The sequence below is a fragment of the Myxocyprinus asiaticus genome, chromosome 10, assembly GCF_019703515.2.
Source record: "Myxocyprinus asiaticus isolate MX2 ecotype Aquarium Trade chromosome 10, UBuf_Myxa_2, whole genome shotgun sequence".
Taxonomy (NCBI): Eukaryota; Metazoa; Chordata; class Actinopteri; order Cypriniformes; family Catostomidae; genus Myxocyprinus; species Myxocyprinus asiaticus.
This window is the reverse complement of record NC_059353.1, coordinates 41,637,631-41,659,699: the sequence shown is the minus strand read 5'-3', so window position 1 is coordinate 41,659,699 and position 22,069 is coordinate 41,637,631. Positions and strand designations below refer to the sequence as shown.

The 22,069-nt window shown below is 34.9% G+C and overlaps 1 protein-coding gene across 13 annotated transcripts in view; it reads right to left on the bottom strand.

Annotated features, from left to right (window-relative positions):
- The window catches only part of pcbp3 (poly(rC) binding protein 3), an 88,329-nt gene that overhangs the window by 8,896 nt on the left and 57,364 nt on the right, over nt 1-22,069 (bottom strand). For 5 of the 13 annotated variants that reach the window (XM_051709139.1, XM_051709143.1, XM_051709150.1 and 2 more), the window contains 9 exons: nt 13,237-13,403; nt 10,240-10,263; nt 10,094-10,126; nt 9,536-9,652; nt 9,268-9,399; nt 8,674-8,802; nt 6,970-7,113; nt 5,051-5,092; nt 1,205-1,283 (listed from right to left, as the gene is read on the bottom strand). In XM_051709139.1, coding sequence (XP_051565099.1) covers nt 1,205-1,283; nt 5,051-5,092; nt 6,970-7,113; nt 8,674-8,802; nt 9,268-9,399; nt 9,536-9,652; nt 10,094-10,126; nt 10,240-10,263; nt 13,237-13,311 — 775 coding nt within the window. In that variant the 5' untranslated portion in view covers nt 13,312-13,403. The remainder of the gene's footprint in view (nt 1-1,204; nt 1,284-5,050; nt 5,093-6,969; nt 7,114-8,673; nt 8,803-9,267; nt 9,400-9,535; nt 9,653-10,093; nt 10,127-10,239; nt 10,264-13,236; nt 13,404-22,069) is intronic. The other 8 variants (XM_051709142.1, XM_051709144.1, XM_051709145.1 and 5 more) reach the window with 4 other exon arrangements.

Below are 22,069 nucleotides of genomic sequence, written 5' to 3'. Positions count from 1 at the left end.
ACTTAGACTTAATTAAACTTAAAATAAAAATAAAATAAAATGTAAACAAGTTTAAATAAACAAATAGTGAGTAGCAAAATATTAAACTAAAACTTAAACTTATCTTAAGTAAACTTAAACTAAATATTTATTTAAATAAGTTTAAATAAATAAATAGTGAATAGTAAAATATTAAACTAAAACGTAGACTTTATTAAACAAACAAAAAATAAAGTAACATTTTTAATAAATAAATAAATAGTGAGTAGAAAAATATTGAAGTCAAATTTAAACAACTTAAACACACTAAAAATAAAATAAAATTTAAATAAGTTTAAATAAATAATGTGTTAAAAATAGAGTAGCAAAATATTAAACTAAAACTTAACTTAAATAAACAAACAAAAAATTGTATTGAAAAAAGTGTAAATAAATAAATAGTATCAAAATATTAAACAAAACTTAAACAAACTAAAAATAAAATAAAATTAAAATAAGTAACTTTAAATAAACAGTGAGCAGCAAAATATTAAACTAAAATTAATTTAATTAAACTCAAACTAAAAATAAAATACAATTTAAATAAAAAAGTTTAAATAAATAAATAGTGAATAGTAAAATATTAAACTAAAATGCAGACTTAATTAAACTTTTAAAAAAAAGAAAGTAAAATTTTAAATAAATAGTGAGTAGAAAAATATTGAAGTAAAACTTAAACGTAAATTAAATACACTAAAAATAAAATACAATTTAAATAAGTTTAAATAAATAAAGTGTTAAAAATAGTGTAGCAAATTATTAAACAAAAACGTAACTTAAACTTAAACAAAAAATGTAATTGAAAAAAGTGTAAATAAATAAACAGTGAGTATCAAAATATTAAACAAAACTCAAACAAACTAAAAATAAAATAAAATTCAAATAAGTACCTTTAAATAAACAGTGAGCAGCAAAATATTAAACTAAAACTTTAAATAAAATAAAATTTAAATAAAAATATTTAAATAAATAGTATCAAAATAAACTAAACTAACTAAAACCTTAAATTAAAAATAAAATAAACATATAACTAAGAAATGCCACAAAGTGAAGAGCAACCACCACGGGCATGTCATGATGCTTGACATGGAACAAGAAGGAAAGAGAGATAGAGAGAGAAAGAAAAAGAGAGTGTCTCTACAGGTACAAAGAGAAGGAAACTTCGAAAGGGCTCGTGGGTACGTACCAGGGAAAGCAGGGGTGGTCTGTCCGAGGGGGGTAAAGGGGGTTTGCTGCATAGCCAACTGGTGGAGCTTGGTCAACTGCTGAGGGTTTGGAGGGACAGTAGAACTAAGAGGTTATTGTTATAAGACAGGTCACACCAAGAAATCAAGAAACTAAACTAGAACAAAGAGACAAAGAGGAGAAGAAGCCATGACACACTGTGGTGGAAGAAGAGCAAAAGAGAAAGCTGAAGATAGAAAGACAGAAACTTTAGTAGGACTTGGCCTGAGTTGGTGGGTTAAGCTCAAATTGCTATGTTTGCGAAGGCTGGTTGATTAACTCTTTTTTAAGCCCAGTATTAAAAACGTTACTAACCAACCTAATTCAACCTTAGCAAATCCGCCATATTATCAGACAAGCTTTTGATCTTTTCTAATGTAAGTCTATGGAAGTCCTGTGTGCTTGATATTTTTAAATGGAATTTTTCAGAAATAATCCAATAATACAGTGAAATGTTATTGCACTAATTCTGACACAAGGTACCCAGAGAGGATACACACTGTATTTTTTTCCAACTCTTTAAATAAATCTTTAGAATTAAATTGCCCAAATGAACATATATTACATCAGTAAAGACACCTACATATACTCTAAGGTAAATGAATGTGAATGACTTAATGTTAATTAATTTACATATTAATTCTTGTCATAATAGTGGAGATAAAGAGTAAAGCAATCACAATGACATAGTGAGTACATTGTAGAAACATTAGCAGTTCTGTTCATAAAACAAATGTTATCACTTGTAATTGGAATCAAATGAGGCTCTTCTCTTTTCAGTTGATTTTGAAGAGCGTTTTCCCCATTTTTTAGCTCAGTTACTACAACCCCAATTCCGAAAAAGTTGGGACAGTATGAAAAATGCAAATAAAAGTTAAATAAAAAATGAGTGATTTGTAAATTGTATTCACACTTTGCTATATTGAAATCACAACAACTACACATTATATGATGTTTTACCTTGTGAATTTAATTTTTTTTGTTTTAAATGTACAGTAATTACAAATCAGATGATCGCAAAACGCTCCAAAAAAGTTGTGACAGTCGAGTGTTTCCCACTGTGAAACATCACCATTTCTTCTACTAACACTTAAGCCTTTGGGCACTGAAGCTACAAGTTTGTTAAGTTTAGCAAGTGGATTTTCCCCCATTCATCCATTATGAAGGTCTTCAACTGCACAATTGTACGGGTTTTCGTTACTGTATGGTGTGCTTCATAATGTGCCACACATTCTCAGTTGGAGACAGGTCAGGATTGCAGGCAGGCCAATCTAGCACCAACACTCTCACAACGCAGCCATGCACTTGTAATCCGGGCAGTATGTGGTTTGAAGTTGTCCTGCCGGAAAATGCAGGGATGTCCCTGGAAAAGACTGGATGGCAGTATAAATTTGTACATATCTGTCTGCATTAATGGCGCCCTCACAGATGTGCGAGTTACCCATGCCATGGGCACTGACACACCCCTGGCTCATACAAACACTGGCTTTTAGACCTGATGCTGATAACAGCTTGGATGGTCCTTTTCCTTTTTGGCCCGGAGAACTCGATGTTTGTTTGTTTGTTTGTTTGTTTTTTTTGTTTTTTTACTATTTGAAATGTGGACTCGTCGGACCAAAAAACATGGTTCCACCATTCTACTTTCCATTTAAGATGAGACCGAGCCCAGAGAAGTCGGCAGAGCTTCTGGACAGTGTTGATGTAGGGCTTCTGCTTTGCATAGTATAGTCTTAACTAGCATCTGTGGATGCAGCGGCGAGTTGTATTGACTAACAAAGGTTTACTAAAGTAATCGCAAACCCATGTTCATGATATCCATTACAGATGAATGCTGTTTTTTAAGACAGTGACGTTTGAGGGATCGGAGATCACGCACATTCAGAAGTGGTCTTCGCACATTATACACAGAGATTTGACCAGATTCCTTGAATCTTTTAACTATATTGTGCACTGTAGGGGGTGAAATGCCCAAAATCCTTCCAATTTGTCTTTGGGGAACATTGTTCTCAAAGTACTGGATTATTTTCTTAAGCATCTGTTGGCAAATTGACAAGTCTCAAATGATCCTTGCTCCTGAAGGACTAGGCTGTTTTTGGAGGCTCCTTATATACTGTGACACAATTGCCTCACCTTTTTAACATCTCCTGTTTCACATCACCTTGTTAATTCAACTCGTCAAATTGTTACTAGTCTTATATTGCCCCTGTCCCAACTTTTTTGGTGCGTGTTGCAATCATCTGATTTGAAATGACTGTACATTTTCAAAAAACAATGAAATTCACGAGGTAAAACATCATATAATGTGTTTTTGTAGTGATTTCAATATAGCAAAGGGTGAATATAATTTACAAATCACATCTTTTTGTTTTTATTAGCATTTATCATACTGTTCCAAATTTTTCGGAATTGGGATTGTACATTATTAAATAATTTCACGATTTCTTTAAAGAAAAATGGCAGATAAATTTGTTTTGCAATATCGCACTTCATTCCAGCCCACATAAGAATAATATCTATACAATTTTTACCACTTTATGAGCACGTTATTAAAAAAAATTGCACTGTTTAAGGAAATCTCCAGCTCATTCCTATAAGAAGTTCTGTAAAGCTTGTCTGAACAAGCAAGCAATAGATTAGCAAAGGGTCAATTGGGCCTTGTTCCAAGGAAAGAGAGTGATTTAGATGAGGAGGTGATTAAACTTTTGGCCAAGACTAAAAGATCCTTGTTTCAAGATCAAAGGTGAGTTTAGTTTGTGATATTATGCAACCTGTGTGCCACGGCTGGTATTAAATACATGAAGTGGTGCCATTATTACCAAGAATAATTTGTCCCTAACACACGCACAAACTACAAGTATCCATCAGGGATATGAAAACGTAAGAGCTTTAGCAACCTTGAGAGAGGACACAGACCTCAAGCACTCTCTTCGTCCATCTCACCCTCCCTGATAAAAAGTCTTTAAATAAGAGAAGACCAATGGAAGGTGCTGTGTACACCCTCTAAATCTGAGTTTAAAGGAGTTTGAAAGGGATGTCCAACCTCGACTTGAGTGATTGCTGTGTCAGCCGAAGCCTCTCTATGCATCAGTCACTGCCTATCCTAAATGAAAAGAACTGACACACACCATCTCTTCGTCTCACTGATAGATATTCATTTAGATTATCTATGATGAAAACGTAGCATTACGAAACCATCTGGATTGTGAGGGAGTTTCCAATTTGATTAGGTAATTAAATTGTTACAAGTTTTATTCAGTACGTAATTCTGTGTGGATCGGTGGATAATGAGTCTCATTCTTTAACTGCATATGCATGTATTTGCATCTGATCTGTGTGTGAACATTTTGAAGCAGTAATCATAATTCATCTTATATGGAGATGGTTTGGGCGTGTATTATGCTAATTAGTAACTATGGGCATGCACTTCCTAATTCAGAATGATCTGAATTCATCAAAATGAGAATGAGGGTAAAAAGAAATGTATAAGCGTTTGCATGGCAAACATTTTGGGTGAGCACCTTTTCTGCACACAATTATTAGTGAATGTGACCTAAAGAGTGCTAAATTTCTCCTCTAGAAAATGCCAAACATTGTCATTTCCCCCAACAGGCCAAGTCCTTAGAAGTTTGGTTTACATTTGGAGGGCTGAGAACAACTTCAAATTGTAATGTGACATAAATTACACATCAGAAACGTCATATTAATATTACTGCTTAATATTAATAGAGAGGTCCAGGCTGAAAACTACAGAGCCATGCAAATTGCTAATGATGCTAAGGAGGGGAAGGGGAGGGATTTGGAGACTCACATCTGGGTGTGGAATGGCATATTGTCCCTGAATTGTGTAGGCCTGTGAAGATGGGAAAAAAGGGAAGAAAATCAATATTTTCACAAAGCTGCAAGGCCCATTAAACAAGAGCTAACTGATTTATAACCACTAAAGTATCTATTTATATCTTACAGGAATATGTGATTTTCAGCACTTCAGAAATGTAAATAATTTCAAATAATAGTTATACAATATTATGCAGTGATTTAAATATTCAGTGCATTTAACAGACACTTTTATCTCTCATTTCTTACCTGTATGTATATGTACATGTGTGCATATATAAATGCACACATACACACATACATTGGTATGTATATTGAATTGTCTGCAAGTTACAAACAAACATGTTCCATGTGTGGGTAAATATAATCAACAATTAAATAGATGCTATTAGTTTAAAAAAGATGAATAGATAACATCCTTCAAGTTTTGTATTTCAATAATGCCATAATGTTCAGAAATGCAAATCAGGCAGTATTATTTTTCCATAAATGTCTTCATTTCCCACTTCCATGTTTCATAGGACTTGAATTTAAAGTGTGACACTAATAGTTATATCTAATCCCAGGTGCACTCAGAATTTTTTCCTCAATAAAAAAGATTTACCCCTGAGAAATTAATAGTACTTTGGAAAAATGATGTAGATTCTCATGAGATCAAGATTATTTTGCATGGAACTGGGCTGCCTCAAAGGGACCGACACATTGAGATTACATGGCCAGCCAAATACTACTTATTTTTATTTAAGTAGCCCCCCTGTTATTGGACATTGGAATACATTTATGCAATAGCATTAGTAGCTGAAAATAGCAAGCACAACATAAACATAAAAAAAGAAAATAAATAAATAAATAAATAAAAATACTGAGTGCAACTTCAATTTGGAGGTATTTTGTTGTAAGTAGAAGTCATTACATGCTATCTATGGTGGTGTTGGATGAAGCACCCGTATTTGGGTTATGTTGAAAAGTTTTGTTAAAGGATATTATTATTCATCAAAGGAATGTTAGATTAGTGGAAAAAAATATTACAAACACAGTGTATTTTGTGCTGGTTAGCGAATGAGTGGGGATGACTTTGAAAACCATGTTTGATAGCATATCCTTTTTATATTTATAACTCGATATTTCAAGTTTTTTGGAATCTCAAATTAATTAAAATTCAGGTCAACAAACACTGTCATTTTTTTTCTTCACAGCATATAATTGTGATCCACTTTGAAAATCTTTGAAAATATAAAAAGGATATTATATTTGCTCTGGGAGGGAGGAGTTTGTTTCGCAATGAGAGTTTGCAAATGATACACTGTGAGACTGGTTGAGTGAATAACATTAGTTTATAATTAAAGCACACTTAAAGTAGCTATAACGTATTAATTACCATCTAAAGGTGAAGTGTGTAATTTTTTGTTAAAATACTTTCTCCTACCATAGTTTAATATGCAGAGATAACTACTACAGTACAAGATAGCAATACTAAGGTAGGTTGACTTCACACTTTGGCATTTTCAAAACATTGCTGTTTGTTGGAACGCTGAGATGTGTCAATTTCTGTCTAAACCAAAACTGAGGAAATTAAGAATATTATTATGCAACAGTAATATATGTATGTTTATCCCAATTTATGCACGTTCATGCATCCTTTTCTGTGCGAATATGTAAATATTGTGACAGGTCTAGCTGCAGAAATTACTCACTTCACATTTAAAGTGCTGCTGCACATATTTTAAGAATACACTGAAAATATGTAATGGCAGAAGACCATATTCTGCACTTTATTGCAGCTATTTGAGGACCTATCAGTGTGCTCATTCACAATCTAAAGCTCCTCCCTCTCTGGTTAGGATGGCGTGACATCATGCGTGTGAGAAGGTGAGAAAACCTGAGTGAACTAACAGGCAGTGGCTGGTGCTGCAGTAAAAGGCTGAGGTTGGCTGCGGACGCCGCCAGCGGGTCGGCTCTTACCTGGCCACCTGAAAAAATGACGGGGGTGGAGGCGGGCTTTGGGCGGTAGGGAATGGTAGCACCTTTCGGTGGGGACTAGGAGAGGGGAAGAGGTAAGAGGCAGAAACAGTGTTAGACCAGGAAAGAGAAAGTGTAGACAGGTGTGTGGTTGAGTGTTTGCATGGTACATTTGTTCAAAAGTAAAGGCAGGCATGAACACAGATCTTTTGAGACTCCTCTTAAAGATTTGTATTCACAAGACTATGTGCAGTTGAGCCTGAATTGTCTATTGTACAAACATTTTTTAAACCATGAACAAAGGAGGGGAAAAGTCACCTTGAGGCATCAAAAAAAAGTTAAAAAATGCATGGGCTGTGTTCGGAATGGAATAATACCTTACCGAATTAAATGAATTTGAACTATTTAAAATAATATACTGTATATGTGAAACATATTGTGCATTATAATTCATTATGCAACAATAAACGTTTCAAACAGTAGTATGCAAAGTAGTATGGTATTACATGACCTCATTATGTTTTCATCTTTAATTTAGCAAGTTGCTATTTTTTTTACTCACAGACAAAAACATAGCGAGTAATAGCTAAGTTACATGTAAACAGGTGTTGCTAATATACAGAGTTTTTGCTCATTACTTCACAAACAAATCAACAGAACATAAAATATCACATACCATTACTTAGAGGAGGTGATTGTAATCGGATGCATAGATCATTAGATAATCCACACAAAGCACAATGTGCACACAGCACATGATGTGCTATCTGGCTAAAAACATGTTAGCTTTCCTGGATCAGATGACTTTATCGGAAATTATGTAGTATGTTGTCCAGCATAATAGAATGCTAAACCAATCGTATTAGGATTCAGATCGCTGCAACAAGAGGTGGAAGTCATCCAAATATGGGCAGAGAGGATCATTCACCCTAATTACAAATGATCACCAGGAGATGGTGCCAAATGCATGAATCAGTGGAGGCTCAAATTACACAGAATGGAACTGAATGAGATCGCATTACTCATGCCTGCATGCTTTGGGGAGAGAGCATACCTTTAATCATTGTTGTACTTACATGTGTAATCAGTTCTTATGTACAATTATTATGAAGTTTTTTTGTTTTGTTTAGTTTTTGGACACTAAGGTAAATTAGTTTTGTAATACTATAACTTTTGATTGCTTAGGCTGAGAGTCTCAGAATTTTTCATAATCTATATCATTAAAAAATGTGAAAAGTTTTCTTTAAAATGATACAGAGTTATAGGCCTTTAATTTTGGGTATGCCACACAAACACCTTCAGAGCTTAAAGGGTTAATATAGCACACAAGTCATATGGACTACTATTATGGAACTTAAATTTTGTTTTGTTTTTTACAATTAAAGTGCCATAATAGTTAGTGTTTTATTTCGAGCTTGACATATATGGTCACTATAAACTGGTGTTGTGTTATAAGAGCTGCATGAAGATTCTTCAAAACATTTTCCATAAAATTCTCCTTTTGTGTTCCATGTGAAAAATAACAGCACATAGGTTTGGAGCAATATGAGGGTAAGCAAATGATGACAGCATTTTTATTTGTGGGTGTACTATTCCTTTAAAAGACACTAATTGAACAAGCGTGTCCCCATACTGTACCTCCAGCATGACCACACATATCTGTTTGACACACTGGATGATGGCTTCTGGGGTGCCAGAGATTGTCACAGCGCGCTCTGTAGAATTGGGAAGCATGTCCCCTGCTACCTGCACCTGAGCTCCTGTGGACTGGAGCGAGAAAAAAGCAAAAAAGAAAAGAACAACCCATTACTCAGACTATCTGCTTCTGATAAAGGTGTGATTTGTTCTGAGAATCCCCTGTGGCTAGCATTTTACTCTCAGGGGATTGCCTAACCAATGGTTGCTGACACATCTGCTTGCAAGCACATGTTTCAGTTGAAGTAAATTAGGGTGCTTCCACACTATAGCTTTTGGTGCACTTGGAGACATTATTGTGAGAAGAGACATCATACGTAAGGGGAGGAAACAGTATAATCGAACTCGGGTTCAGAACAAGCATTTGAACCAAGTGTAAAAACAGCTTTTTAAAAGAAGAACGAAATCATCACGGTCTTGATTTCCATACTGGTTTACAAACTGGGCTTGTTAAAGTTACACAGGCCAATGCATATTTTGTGGTTAGAAAATTTCATTCCAGGATCTGACTGTGAGAATAAGGGTCGGGTTTTCTACCTCTCTCATCTCTTTGATTTTCGAACCTCCTTTGCCAATAAGAGAGCCGCATTGACTGGCAGGCACCACAAGACGCAAAGTGACAGGGGGCTTACTGGTGGCTGGGCTGTTGCTCATGGAGTTGATTATATCCTGAAGAAATACCACAAGCCAGTGGAAAGTAATAAGCAAAAGAACTTTAATGAAGCTAAAACAACAAGAGGGTGTTGTTATTAACATCACATTAACATCACATTTAACTGTTATATTGCAAACTGAACATCAGCACCTCTTCAAACTTGTATGCGATCATAGCGAAGGCCTTGAAGATGGCATCTGTAGGTCCAGTGATGGTGACGATCCTTTCAGGACAGTTTCCTTCTGAGATGTTGATGCGAGCGCTGCTCTGTAGGATGCCAAAAGTCAAGGTAGAGCTCAATTTAAAGACAAAATGAAATCAAACTTGAACCTAACTACTGTCTAAATGCACTTTCCTGGCCTTATTGTGCAGGATTCATTGTGTACATTATTTTAAAAGGGAATGCAAGGTCATTGAAAACTTTTATTCAAAATGTAATAACTTTCTTTGCCTTTGAAACAACTTTCCTTTTTGGCTGACATCAGAGATCCCTCTTACTTTTCAAAACCCTCCCCTCCAATCACCTGACTCTATTCTGGTCTGTAACATGGTCACAATTCAGTCAGTTCCACATGGATATAATCAAGTCCCGTCCAACATTTGTTCTTGTTTAATATCCTATTTCACATAGAAATACTTCAAATTTTACAAGTAAAAATGGGTTATGAACTGTGTTTCATGTATGGAGGAGGGAGAAAATGAACACACCTCTTCACGCATCTTCTTCACAGTTTCCCCTTTCTATAGTAAAGAGACATATGCAAAGTTTAGATCCTTTAAAATCATGGCTTAAAACCTTTGTAATATTTATTTTTAATGTAAATTAAATAACACAATGTCACTATCTGTCATACCTTCCCAATGATGCTTCCGACTTCCTGCAAAAATAAAAAAGAATCAATTAAATACTACATAATAGAGCCTTTAAAGACAAAGTGTGTAATTTTTGCACCATTTGCCAAATGGAATCGCAAAAATAATGACACTTGAAATTGTTCCCAAAACACTCCCCACGTCAGCCATTGGTTGTCAAACAGATCCCAAACAGTCCTGCCCCAAACTTATGCTGTGTCCGAAAACGCTCACTTGTTCACTCATTCACTATTTCCCATATAGTGGATTTCAGTTAGTGCAATATATCAGTAAGGAGCATCAGAGAGAGCGTTGGAGCTGTCGCAGAAACAGCTTCGTCACATATGTACTTTTATTGTACATGAAGGATAATAATGATAGTAATGACAACAATAATACTTGTTATTCTTATAAAATGGTGTACTATAAACTAAAAATACTATAAATAATCATTTTGCTTGTCATGTTTAATATATAATTTTTCATAAATAATAACAAAAAACTGCTAACAAGAATAAAAACATTTGAACAAGGGTACATTATTGTATTTTTTTTTTAACATCTTAACCCTCTCCCACCCAAACTGGACAGCATTTCTGAGCGCTGAGAAGAGATGAGAACAAAGTGCCCTCGTGTGACTGTAACACAAGTACATAAGTTATAAATAACAGAACATCCATTGATTATTAGACAAATACGCTACCTACTCGTGATAACCGAACATTTGAATAATTTCCACTGTGCGCAGTGTTATGAGTTAACAATAATATCACTCTTAGTGAAATAGAAATCACTCTGCATTAATGGCAAAATAAAAAAATAACCTTATTACATATATTTTCATCTGTGTAAATAAATCATAAATAGTTCAAATTAACTGTATGATTTTGGATCGCTATATTTTATTATGTTATTTTTTACCTCGTGTGACCTCACGGCCTCATGCAAGGACTCGCTATTTTGGATTCGCTATACACAACACATAATTTAAATTCATTTAAACCCATTGCATACTGTTCAGGACACTCTAAGGATTCATTTAAGGGTTAATCTTCTGACGCACGGAGTCACATGACCAAACACCATGGTGTCGATTTCTGTGAACTGCTTCTATTGGCGCAGCGCCAACAAAAGTGCCTCTGGTAAGAAACCACTTCAAATTTGTTCAGTGAAACCTGTTTGGTTGTAAAGAGCAGCGTCTCAAGTTTCGTCTGATATGCTGCTTTAAATATTTAATTAATTTCTTGCGCTTTGGCGAGCTGATAAACATGAAGTACTCGGATGAGTGCTATGGAGCGGTTTTCTGACAGACGTTCCAAAAACATGTTTGTTATTTTGAATAACTTTTCACAGTAACAAATCTGTGGGTCATTTCACTGCATTTTAATCTAAATTTTGTTATATTTTTGTTCGTTAACACTGTAAAATAAGGTGCTATTCATTAACATTAGTAAATGCATTCCTATATATTTACTCTGCATTTTCACATTGAGAATCAATGTGTTCATCCAAAAGCTGAAAAATTTGGCTTTCAGAGGCTTTATATGGAGTTAGGATGAAAATAAGGTGCATTTCAAACTGTTATGAGACCAGAGCAGACAGACAGCACACTGGAGGTTAAGTTATTCACTTAATAGGGAGCAAGGGTGCATCCTATTGCTTTCCTATGCAGCTAAGTGCATTCAGTCCTAAAATCCGAACAAAATGTCAGTTTCAGGCTGCAGATGATGTTTGGACCACTCAACATGTTTGGTAGACATGGGACGATGATAATCAGTACATAGATTCAAGATTTTATAATTCAAAATTTTATTTTAATATGATTGGCAGTGATTGGATGATGTTGGCCAATACTTTTAATCAGAATTTTGAATTCATCTTTCTAGAAAATCAGCTGCATTGTCTGTAACATCTCAAAAACATGAATAACCAACACACCTGGACACATATTAAACTATATGATGAAAAAAATCTGACTTTCTGTAGCTTGGTGTTATTTAAAATTTCACAACTTAGTCCTGCTGTCCACATATGAGGACATCAATTTTTAGGAAAACTATTTGCTTTACAACATTTTTTCATTTTTGCTTATTTATTATGTACTACTAGTTACAAATCAAAAAATGGAAAATGCACACAGAAGTCATGCGAGGGTCTCAGGAGTTTAATAAAGTTTTGATATGTCAAAAAGTGAATCACTACAGCCAGCGTGAAATAAAACATTGCAGGAATGAAGGAAACTGCAAACTGGCGTCTCTCGCGCTCTCTCTCTCTCTCTCTCTCTCTCTCTCGCTTGCCCACTCACTCAGTCTCTCTCTCCCGCTTGCGTTCTCACTCCCAGCTCGTCAGTCCTCCCCGTGATGGATTATGGACAAGCTAGCACTGGCGAGTGTACATCGGCTGTACACTCGAAAACAGAGTGCATTTTGGGTAAGAATGAGTGAACAAATTAAGTGAACAAGATGTTCATTCAGAATTTGGACACCCCTATAAAATGGCTGACACCCAAAACAGTGCACTACATAGTGGATTGGGGGTGATTTCGGACACAGTGTTACACTATTTGTCAAACCAATGTTATGTCAATCTGGTCGAACTGTTTTACAGTAACAGTGCAACAGAACTATAGTGTTTACTTTTTGGGGAACTCAGTCTGTTAATGGCTTACTTTTAGTTGTCTCAGCACATTAATCTGGGATAAGAGAAAGTATTTAAAAATAGTATTTAAACAAAAAAATTACACACATTTACAATTTTGTATGTTTGAACACAGCATGAGAAAATAGCCTCACAAAAATGGTTATAAATTCTATCCTTGATTACAAAGATTTAATGAGTCTAAAAGGCCATTGGTGCCTTTTACCACTGATTCACCTTGGCCTTGACAAACAGTGGGTCAGGAGAGGACATGTTCCTCAGGGAAACTGCAGTGACATCACCAACCTACCCCCAATCCCTGTGTAACACCCTCTCCTCCCTGCGCTGTGTACTCAGCTTACCTTGCCGTGCATGAGAAGTCTGATGGTCAGGGTCACATTCAGGCCGCCCTCTGACTGGACTTTGTTGGGTTCCATTCTAGGAGTGGAGGTGAAGCAGGAATATGGTCACGTGACAGGAAATTCCCAGGAGCAGAACGAGAATGATGGTACAGCAGCCAACCAGTCACCTGCATGGGGGAGGAAGTGATCAAAGAAAAGAGTCATAGAGCCCATTGATTTTCAAATGAGTAATTAAGCCATTTGTAGTGTGTTTGGCTCTTCTCAGGAACGTAAGCTGAGATTTAAAGGGCTAGTTCACTCAAAAATGACAATTCTGTTTTTATTTACTCACCTTTATGTTGTTTCAGACCTGTATGACTTTCTTCTGTGGAACACAAAAGAAGATGTTAAGCAGAATTGTACCATCAGTGACCATTCACTTTCATCGTATGAAAACAAGATGCAATGAAAGTGAACGGTGACTGAGGCTCATATTCTGCCAAATATTTATTCTTTTAGGTTCCACAGAAGAAAGTCAGTCATATGGGTTTGGAACACAAAAGAGTGAGTAAATGATGACAGATTTATTTGTATTTATTTATTTATTTTTCATTTTTGAGTGAACAATGTGACTTCATTAATATCCTTTTGTATGCAGAGTCTGAACACAAGAGGGAGCACTTCACAAGTAGTCAAAGTCAATTGTACATCATACTGGCCACCAGGCACTAATCTCATAAATTAATTTCAAAATCCAACAGACTGTGAGGTCATTGTGCAACACACTTAATGGGCTATTCTGGCAGTGTAAGAAGAAGATACAAGAATAAACACACTAAGAATCTTCATTTAACACTACTAATGTCCTGATGCCAAAACAGGCTGGAGAGAATGCTTTGCACACACACTGGACACACTGAGACCACATAAATGTTAATTAGTTTTATTATAAAACACAGTTCCGACTCTAAACTTTGATTAGATGAGCCGTTTACAAAGCTAGCGTACAATGATAAACGCATGCCTGTGACTGCATATTCTTATGAACTATATAGAATTGTTTATTGGGATTATTATCATTACAATAATTGTGTCCTGCTTAAGAACACCCCTTTCCCATGGTAAAATCACTGTAACAAAAAAATCTCTTGTGGCTTATTGCTTTATTAATCAACAACTACCTTCATTTACACTTATGTAGGAAAAGCTGTACTATTTTTGCAGTGCGTTTAAAGGAAAAGTAAACCCGGAAACAAATCCACATAAAACATTACATTTTAGCCTATTTGTTTGTGCAAAAATTCATAACATCAGCTTATTTGATTCTGTATTTTTGTCTTGCTGATCCCTCAGTTGATTTGTCCTCTCTTTAGCCGTTATAATGTGTATCTGTCTGTAGTGGGGGGTCTTAACTCCCTCTCACTACAGCTACAGACCTGTCTCCCTCATTCAGTGATTTATGCTGTGATGTGAGTCTGGGATGAGATTGAGAGATTGAGAGATTGAGAGATTGAAATATTAAGCTCTTCTGGTGGAGCTGCCAGACCTTTGAATAGAGAGCAGGATAAAGGGGGGAAAAAGTGTGGTGAAAGATGGTGTCTATAAAAAGGATGATACAAGAGAAATCGAGAATACGTGTGAGCAAAACGAACACAAAAGCAAAGCATTTTAAAACATAAAAACAAACTAAAATAAACTTTCTCCTTGGCAATTTATTTATGTACAGCATTTAAAATAAAAACATATTTAGAAAAACTGGAACTAAACTAAAATAGGTTTTCATGACTCCAAAATAATTCAAATAAAAATTATTGCAAATTATTTTATTTTCTAATTAAAGTATATTATTACATTTGGAACAGTAACAACCTGTCTTAATTAAACTTGAAAATTCCTTTAAATAGTGATAACGCAGAGAAATGATGTTAAACACAAATAATATTTAGTTTAATTCATATTTAATTATCAGTTAATGTATTAATGCAGGCCTAAAATATTCTAACTAAAATAAAAATTAAATATGAAAAACTATAAACTGAAACCAGAAAACACTGAAAACTTAAAACGAACATAAAATGGAAAACTAACATAAACTAAATTAAATTGAGAGGACAAAATTAAAATAAAATAGAAATAAAAACATTTTAATAAGCCTGTGTGTGTGTGTGTGTGTGTGTGTGTGTGAGAGAGAGAGAGAGAGAGAGAGAGAGAGAGAGAGATAAAGCAAAGGAGAGATAAGGGCAGATTCAGACTGGTAGATGAGATGAGTTGCCAGCTGTCGTCCAATATCCCTGCTAAACACAGATTGCAAAAACTTCTAATCTGAGCTAAGTGCACACAAGGCTACAAAACAACAAAGCAAATGAACAGAAATGAACCGGCTAAGGCCTGTACTCCTACAAATACTGTAGGTGCCTTCCGTTCTAAGACCAAATACTCGTGATGTTGGGTCTTATGGGTTCAGAGAGATGTTGTAGCATCTCAGTCTTGATTAAGGTGGTCAAGTAGCTCAACTATCTAAATGGGTACATACAATAGACTTCTATTGTTTTTATATAAAGCTAACTAACCCTAACCTACACCCTAAACCTAATCCTAACAGAAAATGTTTTGCATTATTAGAATTTTAAAAATTATAATTTAATTTATGTATGGATTATTTTTCCAAATGAGGACATCTCAAAATGTCCCCAAAGAGAGATTATGTCCGATTTAGCTCACTTCTGGGTACAAATTTGTCTCCAAACTATAGTTAAGTTCACGCAAACACAAAATAAATAAAACAGAAAATATGTACTATCAATTAGTAAGGATGCCAGTAGGTTTTCAAACTTACTTCTGTTAATTTGCTATTTGGCACAGTTAATGGCCGAAGCTAATATTCTCAAAATGGCAAAATATTGATTTAATGGCATATTTACATTTATATTTATTCATGTACCAGGCGATTTAAAATAGCAGAACACAAGCAGAAGCAATTAATCCAAGGACACAATATAAGTAGTGCTTCTATACCAAGTTTCCATAATTATCACAGTAGTAGCATTAATAGACAAGTCTTACTGGAAGAGATGTGTCTTCCACTGTTTTTTGAAGATTGCAATGTACTGGGTTAGGGTGAATGTTGAAAGTTCGTTCCATATCGAGGGACAGTGAGTGTGTTTTTTGACAGTGACCTTGTACTACAATATATGGCTGATATATCGGTCAATCAGTATTAAGGTCCATCACCATCATCACCAAGAATATACAATGCAAAAAGTAAAGATTTTATCATCATCCTTGTGTGTTATCCTTTTATTTTATTTTTTTGGTGTGTGAAAACACTGCGAAGCATTGTGTGAACAGTTTACTAATCTGCAAAAAAATTACAATTTGCTTTATTGAAGGCGTTTATTCTGCGTAGCGACTCCCACAAAGAGGCTCTTAAGAGCACACAACATTCCACACTTCTCCTTATGACTCAGTTAATGTTTTAGTTCTTTATCAGCATCACATGACATACATCTCAAATATCTTCAAGTTCAACTCTGCATGAAATCTTATCTAATTAAATCAAAGCCTGTAAGACAACAAACACTACCACGGCTGTGGGCGAGGTGCTAACGCCTTGCGGCAACTTAACAAATACACTAAATTTGGATGTAGGAAAGGAAGTCTTAACGTTGATGCGATGCTTATGCTCAAGTTCTGGTGCTTCAATGAAAAAGCTGCATAAATAACATGAAAATTATTACTTAGATTACCATGTTTAGTTAACCGTTGCCTGAAGGATTCCATTTTTAAAGCACTTCTTTGTATTATATTAGGTGACACAGAAACAGATATATAGACGGTCGGGAGCACAAAATATTGCAGTGGACATCAGAGCACTACATCTGTGGGCTGATAATGGCAGTCATCAGAGCAAAAGCATTGGCTCCATAAACAGTCTAATGTTACCTTAAAAGGCATGTGTTCAGCGTGACAATTACAAATGCTGTGGAGGCGGGGATATTCAAATGAACACCCCATTCCTACATCACTATAGGGCTGATTTCAAAATGGACTGGAGAGGAAGTTTTGAGTTCTGAAACTTACAATATGTTTTTATAGTACAATGAACATTTATATGTCAAAATATCAGGAAAAGTTGTATTTCTCAATCACAATCCCTTCTTGTCTTGCTCACTTGCAAGTATGACAGCGTTAAGACAAAGATGTTTTAATAGTGTCTCTGCAAAAATTCTGTAAGAGTTCATGAACTAAATTTTTTCTGTGAATCATTTCTGTGAAATATTTCAATTAATAAATTCAAAACTCTGATTCAGCGTTTGATTTGAGTCATCACTCAAAAATGTTCACGGGATTCCTCACGTGGAATTTTTCATGTATTAACATTTTTGCACAAAAATATGTAGGTAAATATTGCTGTATATTTCTACGTATTTTATTAAGTATGTTACTATTTGCAGACATCGCTCAACACGAGTGTTGTATACTGGTAATATATGTCAATAATGCACGTGAGGGTTTATTTAAAATGCACACGCAAGTTCTTCCTGTTTCCTCATGCGGCTGTAATCTTTCACGAGCGTCAATAATGCGCTTTGATTAATGGCATTAAGATGCCGTTATACTAATACATTGATACATCATTAATATTTTATGCTGACATCACCCAGAGAAAGACCTGTAGGTGAGCCAAAACGGCACACACTCCCTTCCAGTGCTAATTCGGACAGACATGAAACAATAACTAAAGTGCTTGGGGTGTGATGTGGGATTTCCACGTATTATTAAAATACTCGAGCAGCATTATCACAACATCCCTTCTCGTATGCATTTTAATAGCAAGGTTATTCCTTCTATAGTGATGTACAGCTTCCAAATATTGAATATATGTTGAGATGAGTTTGAAGTGCACTTTATGTTGATGCATGTAGCGTATTAGTGCAGGTATTAAGTTAAAATATTAAGTAATTAGAGAAAATGTTTGTTTTATTAGTTAAGGACCCTGAAGAAAATTAACCATGGTTTTACTATAGTAATATTGTAGTAACCATGACTGCTGTCACCATGATTTTCTGAGCAGAAATCATGGTTTTGATACAATTAACCATGGTTTTATTACAGTAATACTGTAGTTTCTATATAGTAATCATGATTTTATTATATATTGTAACCATGACAGTAACCATGTTTATTTTGTGGTTACTATGATTTTACTACACATGCCATGGTTAAACTATGGTTACTGTTGTAAAACAATGATTGTTATTTAAGGGCAAACCTGTTGAAGTATTTACCAAATAGATTATTCTTTGGATTTGGCAGAAATATTTTTTTTCTGAACAAAGCATATACTGAACCGTACCGAAATCATGACCCTTAAACTGTGATACAAACCGAACCATTAGAAATTCTAACTGTTACACCCCTAATTTTTATATTGGTGCATATAAATGAAAATGTTTAAATATTAAAACTAAGTATATTGTATATTTATATTTTTGTATAAAACTAAAACATTTCTTCCACTAAATATATTCAAAATATCTAAATAAATAAAAAAGTGAGGAAAAAATGCCTTGATTCATTAAAACTAGATTTTTAATGTATTTTACTTCTTGATTTTAACATTTCCCATCTACTTGTAAATACAGTAGTTCCTGTAAAAAATACCTTTGTAATCCAGAGAAAATACAAATGCTGAGATATATACCCAGCTTTGTCAAAAGGCTGAAAAAATAGAGATATACAATATTTGTTTAATATCAGCCAGCTCTACTTTTATAAAAGTATGAGCAGATAAAAAATTAGACACAGAACATTTTTTTTTAATTCTTAAAATGTTAATCATGAGTCTCATATCCTGGTGGTAGATAAGCTCAATCTTTTGCTAAAGCACATGAAATAGAAAGTGGGTCAGCCCTTTTTCTAAAGAGCTTCTGGCCTCTTCCTCTGTGGTATTATTGAATTAATCACGCTTTACGCTTGGTCAAGCAGTGCTCCTAAAATGCTCCCTCTCTATCTCTCTTTAATTTGCCTCAAAATGCAGCACAATACTATATCTAATTTTAATTCATATTAAATGACCAACAGTATCATAACATCTCACTGTATCTGTGATGGGATATTGCCGTTTACTAGTTTTATGAAAAGAACAGTTCTGAGGGGCCTACAGTTCTGGTAAAATACGCTGGCTACTACCCCTGGAGTTCGCCTCCCGGTTGCTAGGGAGGGTAGAGTCACATGGGTTAAACTCCTTGTGGTCGCTATCATGTGGTTCGTTCTCGGTGGGGCGCGTGGTGAGTTGAGCATGGTTGCCGCGGTGGATGGCGTGAAGCCTCCACACGCGCTATGTCTCTGTGGCAATGTGCTCCACGTGATAAGATGCGCGGGTTGATGGTCTCAGACGCGGAGGCAACTGGGATTTGTCCTCCGCCACCCGGACTGAGGCGAATCACTACAAGACCACAAGGACTTTAAAAGCACATTGGGGATTGGGCATTCCAAACTAAAAAAAAAATAAATAAATAAATAAAAAAAAGGACAGTTCTGACTCAAAATTCTGACTGGATCAGCCATGTTCAAAGCCATTTAAAAATGCCAATAAACGTTCATCTGTGACCACACATTTTATATAAATGCACCAAACTGCTTGGCAACTGTACAGGCTAATGAACTAGATTACTTGGGAGACGTTTATTATTATTATTATAGTTGACACGTTAACTACTTATGAAACACTGTTGTCTTAATATCATATTGCTGTTGCTTCTGTCTTTGCATTGTGCCAAAGAACACCACTTAACGATGGTAAAATGTACCACACAGTCTCTTGTGGCTTACTGATTTAGTAAACTAGCAATGCTTCAACAATTACATTAAAATTTAGAACAAACCTTATGTCTTGCCTTGACCTTGCTGGTGTCCCATAAAGTTGGCAAAACATCGCTAATCTCTATCTGTCCAACCTTACCTTGTTTAATGTAGCTAAGAACTCTGTTGACTCCAAAGATTATTGCTTAAATTATATATATATATATATATATATATATATATATATATATATATATATATATATATATATATATATATATATATATATAAAAAAGACATCTCAATGTGGGCAGATTAACTTGCATTAATTAAATCAATAAATGGAACATAAAGACAAAAAAAAATACATGGGTAATACAAAAAAATATAGAAGCTGGTCTGATTGCCATAAGCTATGTTATATTTGAGGGGACAAACTGCTCCTTGCGACTATTTGCCTTCAGCACTCCGTATTTCCCCAGTGATGGAAGGTTAGGGTGTGTGGATTCAGGGAGTACAAACAAAATAGACTGGGTATATTCAAAGAACATTTAAAACTGCTACCTCCAAAGTGATGTTATGATATCAGGGGACTTTAAAAAAAAAAAAACTGTATTGCTGTCTGACATTGTAATAGAGAAAATAATAGGAGACTCCCACAGAAAACAACAAATACCCTACTCCCTATAAAATGACCACTGCAATTTAAGCAGTTCTGGGATGAGAATATAAATCAAAATGTTTTTCAGACCATATGCTGTTTTTCTAATTAATGTGAAATGGAAAGAAGTTTCTTCAACATTTGGGAGAATAAAATGATGGTATAAACAAGCCATTTGTCAACTGCTCAAAGGTATTGACCTCTACTGGGAAAAATCACAATACATTAGAAATGTGGGTACAGTACATTGGAAGCATAATCATGGAATTCTCCTGTAGACAAAATCAAACATTTTGGTACCAAAAACTGGGTGACAAAATGTTCTGTTACTGCAGACACGTCCATTCAAACTGCTGACACACTGTCCACAACCAAAACACATTAGCCATATATTAAGCACTTACTGTATCAAATTCTTGCTTCAGTAGAAGAGTTGAAGGGTGCTGAGTTAGTACATTTATTACACTCTAATTAATTCCTTTTTAACTAATTGATCCCTGAATAAAAACTATTCCCTGAGAGATCAAAGTGTGAAACTCCATGTATGTATGTAGGGATGTCAAAAAATATCGATATATAAATTACTGATTGGCACGTTATTTTATTGAAATATGTTTGAGGCATCATTATATTAAAATGAATTCTCTTGAATAGGCTTGAGAATTATGTTGGCATTTGTGGACTTGCATTAGCATGGTTTAGGTCCTATTTAGCAGACTGCTACCACTTTTTCTGTGTAAACAAGGAATTGTCAAATCAAACGAAAGTTAAGTATGGAGTGCCACAGGGATCAGTTTTAGGGCCTCTGCTTTTCTCCTTGTATATGCTTCCTATGGGAGATATTATCAGGAATCGTGGAATAAGTTTCCACTGTTATGCAGACGATACCCAACTTTATATTTCCTCGAAACCCAACAAAATCTCACAATTCTCCAATTCAGTGTATCAATGAAATCAAAGATTGGATGGCCAGAAATTTCCTTCTTCTCAATTCCGAGAAAACAGGTACAAATTATTGGACCAAAAACCTCTAAAAATAAGCTGCTAAAATATAATTTGACTCTCAATGGATGTACTGTTACATCGTCTTCTACAGCTAAGAACTTAGGTGCTATATTTGATACCAATCTGTCTTTTGAAAATCAAATTTCCAATGCTTGTAGAACAGCATTCTTCCACCTCAGAAATATTGCTAAGTTACGACATATGCTCTCTGTTGCTGATGCCAAAAAACTAATTCATGTGTTCATGACCTCAAGACTAGATTATTGTAATGCATTACTGGGAGGATGTCCTGCAAGTTCAATAAATAAACTTCAATTGGTTCAAAATGCAGCAGCAAGAGTGCTGACTAGAACCAAGGAATATGATCATATTAGCTCCATTTTA